General features: G+C 43.8%; 2 protein-coding genes across 2 annotated transcripts in view; both read left to right on the top strand.

Moving 5' to 3' along the window:
• The first annotated feature begins 1,134 nt into the window (after window positions 1-1,134).
• On the top strand, window positions 1,135-3,446 carry LOC106809471 (taste receptor type 1 member 2-like). Its single transcript, XM_014812561.1, has 2 exons — window positions 1,135-1,317; window positions 3,297-3,446. Exons 1-2 carry the CDS (start codon window positions 1,135-1,137, stop codon window positions 3,444-3,446), a joined length of 333 nt encoding a protein of 110 aa, XP_014668047.1.
• Window positions 3,447-6,407: 2,961 nt separating this feature from the next.
• LOC106809744 (extracellular calcium-sensing receptor-like) overlaps window positions 6,408-8,703 on the top strand; it is a 4,921-nt gene continuing 2,625 nt past the window's right edge. Inside the window, exons 1-4 of the mRNA XM_014812939.1 lie at window positions 6,408-6,521; window positions 6,734-7,471; window positions 7,789-7,965; window positions 8,258-8,404. Of these exons, the coding sequence (XP_014668425.1) occupies window positions 6,739-7,471; window positions 7,789-7,965; window positions 8,258-8,404 (1,057 nt within the window). The 5' untranslated portion in view covers window positions 6,408-6,521; window positions 6,734-6,738. The remainder of the gene's footprint in view (window positions 6,522-6,733; window positions 7,472-7,788; window positions 7,966-8,257; window positions 8,405-8,703) is intronic.

The raw sequence follows: 8,703 nt of genomic DNA, 5'->3' as shown, positions 1-8,703 counted from the left end.
TGCGCAAGATAAATTCCGCATACAGTATAGCAATTGTTTATAAAAGCAGTGGACGGACATCATGTGCACGTATCTACCTCAGAATAAAATTTAAATTACTGAAATAATGAAGTTTGTTTTAAATTCGTTAAATCAGGGGTCTACTCACCGTGTAACGACCCGGTCGGTGACGTCCACCTGTCAGGCTACACCTGCTGCCAAAATGGCGGATCTGAGCTAGCGAGTAACTTCCTCGGCGTGGTTGGAGCAGGAGACTCGCAAGTGTCGATGGCAGTCGCTAACGTACTTGGGGTTTATTCCATCCCGCAAATCAGCTACTCTGCTACTAGCTCTGTGCTCAGCGACAAATGGAAGTTCAGATCATTTCTTAGGTGAGCAGACGCAGTGTGAGGAAAGGTTGTGTGCACCGTTGCCAAGTTGTGGCTTCTACTTTTTTATTTTAGCATATTGCGATTCTATCTAACAGAAATCCGTTCTATGTTATAAGTTTAGGTATTATAGTTATAATAGGTACTATAAGCAAAGTTAATCCCATACGGTGTTAGTTAAAACCTGTTTTTTTTTCGGAGCATCTGATAGATAAATAATGGTGCGTGACAGATGGGATATGGCTGAGGTTAGAGTTTGGTTGAGGTTTGGATTAGGCCGGAAAATCTTAAGGAAAAAGTTCAACTTAACGATGCAACTACCTGGTTTCCAGAACCACTCCATCAGACACACAACAGACGCAGGCAATGGGTGACCTGATAAAGTCATTTAACTGGACTCTAATATCAACCCTTGCCATTGATACGTCGTACGGAAGAATGAGTGAGTTAGCCATTCGCTACTTATTAGCCGCTTAAACCTTTATACCATTATATTAAGAAACAATAATAGGCCTACTATACTATTATGGGCTTTTGATTCCAGGTTACACATCGGTATCCATATTCAACTAGATCACTATACGCGGCAATAGGTATAAAAACTTCAGACTGAGCATAGAGTTTTTTTAAACAGAATCTCTATGAAGATATTCACATAACTGTCAGCGGCTTGTCATATAGATGATAAATATTTCATAAACATACACCTACGCAATATATACATGCGCCGTTTTACTTCGTTTGGTATATAATCTACTAAAAAGGCATGGAGCCACTTAAGAAGGACCTCCAGTACAACAACTTCTGCATCGCTGTCGACGAGGTTTTTCCTCCCCACAATTCTGAAGAAGCATTCGCGAATATCGTGCCACGTCTCGTGGATTATAAACCGAAGGCGGGCGTCGTAGTGCTCATTACAACCGAGAAAACAATCCCAGACTTTTTCGAGGTAAGTAGGAATGAGGCGGGATAAGTGGCACGCGTAATATGGAGAGGCAAGCATAGTAATAACGGGTACACATAGTACTGAGAATAGCTATATCAAACAAGACGCATTAAAATCAGACACGCAATCGCTTAAGGTAACTAATGGAAGAGCCGATATTAATTCCGTGCACATTTATCGGCTAATATATAACTAATATAATAATCGGTTAAAAGTGCCCAGTAATAGTGAACGTAAAACCAACATCAAGGGCGCGAAAATACTTAGCAGTGATCACCCTCAGTGTTCGCCCTGAGGCCCGCTTTGGGGTAACACTGACAAATTGCATAGAAGTATTCCCTGAAGCGACTCTGTTCAATGACGGTAGAAGAGGATGTATATAGCTATAAATTTTCTGTACAAATTTGACTCTAAGCCAAACAAGTAAACGACAGACTTGTATTTAAGCAAGGCGTGTGAATTAATTAGCAATATCGTCAATATATACGAGATGGCGCTATCTTACGACAAGCAAAAAATAAAGGCTTGACAAATTCGGTGGACAGGAGAGCCCCCCTCCCCCCGGGGGGAGCACTCGCTTCGAAACTGGGTAGGGGGGGGGGTGCCTCGGGGACCTTGAAAACCTGACCCTGGTGCAAACCGCTTTGCGCCCTAAAATACACCCTGTCCCAATATACTGCACTAAAAAGTATACCCTGTCCCAATATACTGCACTAAAAAGTATACCCTGTTGCAATATTGCACATTTCGGTTATGTCCTGTCCTGTCAATATAGGCAGATATTGGTCCAATATCGGCCTTGTGATATTGGCTCAATATTGTTTCGCCAATATTGGGCCGATATTGGACCAATATCTGCCTATATTGAACTAATATCTGCCTATATTGAACCAATATCTGTCTATATTGGTCTAATATTGGCCTGGTGATATTGGCCCAATATTATTTTGCCAATATTGGTCAAATATCAGCTTGATGGGTGTGTATCTAGATAACCCTGTGCCAAGAAAGATGTTAGAAAATTATACCCTGGCCAGCAGCACGTCCCCAGTACTATCTTTAACAATAGGAGTACCCCCCACCCTCCGGGGGAGAGCCGTAAGACGCGGAAGTATGCGAATTTGCAAATTTGCCTGAAACACCCGTAGCAAAATATCAACCCGGCGAATTAAGCAATGTCATCATAGAAGTGAAAATTGCTCTTTTGTTATCATTGCGGCGAAATTAAGCCTAATTAAAATTTTATTATAAATCAAATGGTCTTTGCGGTGAGAATGAATCACTGATCTGTATTATTATATTAACTATTCTTCCTTAACGTACTATGCGCGCGCGCGCGCGTGCGTGCGTGCGTGCGTGCGTGCGTGCGTGCGTGCGTGCGTGCGTGCGTGCGTGTGTGTGTGTGTGTGTGTGTGTGTGTGTGTGTGTGTGTGTGTTGTGTGTGTGTGTGGTGTGTTGCTTATGCGTGTGGGCATGTGTATTTAAACCATAACATAACGTTATATAGTAACGCTTTTGTATTAGCAGTGATATAAACGTTGATAGCGATATAACGTTATTTAAATAATGATATATATATATTATTATCAACAAGTACGTATTATATATTATTTATTATAATAATAATATGTTATTATAATGTATTCTATATACTATTTATTTATTTTACTTAAAATATCACTATTTCCTAATATATTAACGAAGCTAATTTTGGCAGTCCATGTGACTTGCAATATAGCGCTGCTGCTTTATTGTATTTGTGTGCAGTAAACATGCCTGCGTCCTCCAGTTATTATATACAGCTTAGTAGGATGAATACGAAGCCAAGAAATTGGAAAGCTGACAAACCGACGAAACCTGACGACCATCCATTGTTTGTCGAGACTGGTAAGCTGTTCGCTTCGCAAATAGCGCTTTAGACCCACAAGGTCTATCATCAAAGTAAAGGGACGCGGTACTAGTCTATTGTTTGTCACGCGCAGGAGGCGAGTGCAGCGAACCTGACTGGGATAACCTGGATCGCATCTGAGACATGGGCGACGACAAAAACCATAGCTGAGCAGCACGTGCACGCTGCGCAGGGCTTCCTCGGTCTGACGCTGGATGCACCAAAGCCTATCCACTTCCAGTAGGTTCCCCTCCCGCGCTCACGGTGACTGGGCACGCCAAAGGTATTGACCGATGTAACGTCGCTGATATATGGCGGGACTATATGACTGTATTCTTGGTTCAGGCACGAAGATTCATCATGGAATCATGACGTCGGGGCATTCACGGGCATTTGGGCCGTTTCAATATTAAAGTTTCAATAACTAAACACACATTGTAATTGCTACCAAGCTCGCGATGTTAATATACTCACGATTAACTACTAATTCCACAGAAATTCGGTTCAGGTAGTTCGCTCACCACAACACGACCTAACCGCATGCACGCCAATGTGTATGTATCTACTATATAATAGTAGAAAGAGCCGAAGTGTCGTTTTCCGTATCTCCTCCGAAACCGTGGCCGCGTGGCTCCCCGCGAATCGGCCTGGGCCCCTCTGGGCGTCGCGCATAACATTCGCTACGTTTAGATCGGCAAAATCCGCATGCGGCAGTCGGCAAAGCAGAGTACGTGAATCACCTTTTGTAATTTACGTGCTCTCATCGAAACCCGCACCAAAATTTTAAAATCGGCAAAATCTCCGCATGCGCAGTCATTAAATCAGAAGGGCATGTGAATCCGTCCTATACGCAACGTCCAAGATCACGGCGTGGAACGAAGACGGCTTGAAGTAAGTCTAAGAATTCAACCTTCAATAATTTTTTCAAACCTGACTTACTTGAATTTCTTGGTATCTTCCTGTACATCCAGCATTTGTCAATAACACATATCACACAGTGCCATGTCATAAAATACTACAAAATACTGTACACTAGTACCAGGGACATACGAAATAGGAGTCCGCACCTTAATAATTAATCAACCCTTAAGGATGAAACGATGGGACGAGGAGGCTCCCGGTTTTCGGTTGTTACTTTCGTTCTCCGCCTCCAAGGCGCCCACACGGCATCGCATTCGCGCCATAAGACATAAAAGCAATCGTGTCGCAGGAAGCCGTACATCAATCGCACCGCTGCCTTGCCATGGACGGACGTACGCACTAAGCGCAAGCGCGGTACATCGCTATATCGTGTAACACGCACGCTTGTTGACCTTTGCTTGTCAGTGTCTAGGCTGTCAGGTACTGTTCAAGGTGATAATTTCATTTTTACATTCACTTATCCCGCTACCTCCCGGCAATTTTCTCAACTGAATTTTACGTTTCAACAAAATTGCCCCTGACGACTGTAAATCCGCCGCCGATTTCCGCGATCCCCGAAAAATCTCGATCCCGGAGTCAGTATGCATGCGTGTGTGTGGCGTTGCATGCGCGTGCGCGTGTGGCGTGTGCGTGTATGTGTGTGCGCGCGTATCGTGTGTGTAAATGTGGTATGTGTGGTGGCGTGGGTGCCGGTGTGTTGTGCGTGCGCATGGCCGTATGTGTGCTGAATGCGGTGTGTTCGGTGCGTGCGGCGTGTGTGGCAAATATTTGGCAACGGAGGTGTAATCGTGGCCAGGGCGGTACCCGCTCCCACATCGCGCTGACATTTTTAGACCCGTTTCGATGTTTCAGAGGCACACACAACGCACATTTATATACCATAACCTTTTGAAGATTGTGGTTACAACTATTAACTGTTTTCTCACGGGGTTTTTAATGATAATTAAGGCTATACTAATTAGATTAAAGGTAATAATAAGTAAGTCATTGATAATTAGGGTGGATCCGCTCCACTAGCATAGCGCTAGCCCACCTAAGCGACGCACGCACGGAACGCAGCCACGAAGCACCGCACGCCCATGCCCGGCACGCGCGCACACGACGCACACATTACTGGCGAAAGACATTGCGGCTGCGGTGTATAAACAGCCAATCCTGCCAGCGCACACAGTTGTGAGACGAAAATCTTAGACAAACCCCAACGAATAGACGTGCTGAAGTTGTATGTGCTGACTGGTGTGCGTGTGTGCGTGAAGGTGCTGTGTGTCGGATGTGTGCGGCGTGAGTGGTGATGAGGTGTGCGTGTGCGTGTGCGGTGTGCGTGTGTGTCTGATGTATGTATGCGTGGTGTGGCCGTGTGCGTGTGCGTGTGGTGTGTATGCTAATGCGTTGCTGCTGACGTGAGTGCATGTGCGGTGTAAGTGTGTGTGTAAATTGGTACTGGTGTGTGGCGTGGTGCCGCTTGTGATTGTGCTGCGCATCTGCCCGTGTGGTAGTGTGAATGCGGTGTGTTGTGGTGTGTGCGTGCGCGCGCGTGTGTGCAAATATTTGACAACGGGAGGTGTAACCCTGCCCGCCGCCGTCCACTGACTTTCAAGAACATATATCTTCAAAACTACTCAATGCATTTTGCTTTTTTTAAGAATTTGACTTATTAATAATGCTTCGTACCAGAATGATATTTTCAAAAATAATATCTAAATAAGTGAAATTGTACTATGAAATTACCCCATTTCCCTTTATTTGAAAAATTGTATGTAATTTTAAGGAAAAATTTCAGATTTTATATATATTTAGATACAATCTTTTTAAACAAATATTGATATATGACTCGAGTCTATACATATCAGTATTTACTGTAAATACATCCTCAACTAAAAGGGAGAGATAAATGGTTAAACCGTCTTCCTCAAATCATACCCCACTCAAACCCGTCTAGAGGACGGGTAATAGCTAGTATATATATACACGCACAGAAAAATATATCGATCAACGACAAAAGCTTTATAATTCGTGAGTTTGTGCACAGCGGCGTGAATGCGGTGAGATTGCGTGTTATAGAGCAGTATTTGAACGGAATTTACATAGAATTATAAGACGATAGAAAGTACGTGAACATTAAGACTGGCGGTACACACTATTTGTGTTTAATTAGATACTATCATTCTATTTTTAAAATGGCCCAGGTGCTTGTGTTCCAGTTGGCTTCAAATCGTGAGATGTCTCGATATAAGCGTGATATAATAATATAATAAGCGTAATATATATAAGCGGGATTTTCAGGAATATCTAAACAACCTGACAGTTGCTGAAAGCGTCGCCCATAATCCGTGGTTTCCTGAATACTGGAAGATAAAATACAACTGTATAGCGGAAAAAAAGAACTCGATCTTATCAGGTATCGTAGTTGATGTAAGATAACTTTATTAATCGCCTTGAATAAAATTGCTACTGCTCGGTTTTATTCAATACTCAGCGCATGTCGTTTTTAAACAAAATAGACATAATTTTGGATTTTTATGTTTTTACTGCTATTCTGCCTGCCAGACAATTGATCAGATTTAAACGGGTTATTCTTTGCCGCAATCATCTTAAGATTGTATATTCCAGACGCTATGAAAGCGAGGTCCCAAGACGAATGCCTCTCCTGCGATCGTCGTGAGTTGTTCCCGAGTTGCGCAGACGCGTACGGCAACGAGACTAATCCAGCAGTGCAGAAGCACGGCGCACTGATGAGCGATTCCATAGACGATGCTCCCTATGTCATAGACGCTGTCTTAGCCTTTGCTAAAGCGCTACACACCATCCTAGCCGAGGAGGGTCTTGTACAGAGCGGGGACGCCGAGCAGCAACATTTCACGCCCACAGGAAATGATCCGGTGGGCGCCACGGCTTCCAAAACGTCACAAAATATTCGTCAAAATATTCACCAAACCCCCGCAGATACGGAACTACGACTTGAGGACGAAGACACACAGGCTACGACTGACGATATGGCAACGCCGCAACATGATAATACAGAGAACAAACCACTGCACGCAACGGAACACGTTAGTGGCGACACAGGTCAAGGTACGGCGAATCAGAAGCAAGCGTCTTCCTCTAGTGTAACCGATAAACAGACCACCGAGCAGATCGCCACGGACAATGATCAGATGACGACTATACCTCCGCCGATTGACCTGCCGCTATTAACTCCAGAGCGGCTGCTGAACGCCGTACAGAATGTTGAGTTTGTTGGTCACACGGGAGAAGTGAAGTTCGACGCCAATGGTGACGTGAAGGGCGGTTACCTAGTAACAAATATGCGAACGTCTAGTGACAACAACTATTCGTACAAGTACATAGGTAATTTGTTCAACATAATGCTCGTTTAATAACGCTTATAACCATTTAATGGACGTACTAGAATAGGGAGTATCTAACTATTCTATGGCTAGAGACTAACGTTTCAGCATAATAATTTAGTGTTGCCAAACACGAAACGAATGTAAGTTGTCTACCCAACTCAGATCAGATCAGCCATGAGTGACTTAAAAATAACGATAGTAGATATCCGAACGACTGACGCCATGCTGTGGCTCTTTCCCTTCTAATGAAACATTCTAATGAAACATGAAACACGCCTTATCGCAACAACGTATAACATGGCCAGATGGTCACAGGGGCGTGGAACGGGCGACCGGCAGTGCCCGTCTTCACATTACACGTCGACCAGATAGAGTGGCCAGGTCACGAAACCAGCGTGCCGTTCTCTGCCTGTAGCCGCGAGTGTCAACCAGGCTATAGGATGGTATATGGACAGAAGAAGTGCTGCTGGGACTGCGTACGCTGTCCTATAGGTAGGGACCTACGATTGCTTAACGTTTGAATAGTATTCGTGTGTTGTCGCTTATATGTGAACTTTCAACTACATCATTCTGTTGTTGTTTTACAGCCTGATGAAGAGACACATGTTCTCGAAAGCTCGCAAAATAAAATAGAAATTGACACTTCTATTCTATTTTTCTATATTATAATTTTCTATATCTACATGGGTGTCCGTGTGTTTTTACTTCTAATATATATATATATATATATATTTATATATATATATATATATTTATTTATATATATAATATTTTACTGCTGAAGGTTCGATTACTAGTGAGGCAGGCCAGGCTGAATGCACCAAGTGCTCAGAATTGCACTCGATAGAGTTCACGTCTACTACCGACGGATCTAGCTGTGTTCAGCTTCACTACGTATATCTGAGATCATCTGACCCAGAAGCCGTATTAGGTAGGCGACCTGACTCCATTGAGCTTCTGTAACAACACGTCACGCAACATGACGTAGCGTAACGTAATGCAACCTAACGTAATGCAACGCAACGTAACGTGCTGTAGCGTAACGTAACGCGATGAATGAGATTTAAAAATATCATAGAAGGCAGTATGATAGTTTTTATATATATATACCCCCCCACGCGCGCGCGCGCGCGCGCGCGCGCGACCACACACACACACACACACACACACACACACACACACACACACACACACACACACACACACACACACACACACACACACACACAC

Source organism: Priapulus caudatus, unplaced genomic scaffold (genome assembly GCF_000485595.1).
Source record: "Priapulus caudatus unplaced genomic scaffold, Priapulus_caudatus-5.0.1 Scaffold15, whole genome shotgun sequence".
In the NCBI taxonomy this organism is placed as follows: domain Eukaryota; kingdom Metazoa; phylum Priapulida; class Priapulimorpha; order Priapulimorphida; family Priapulidae; genus Priapulus; species Priapulus caudatus.
Note: the sequence above shows the minus strand (reverse complement) of the source record. Positions and strands in the feature narration are given on the sequence as shown.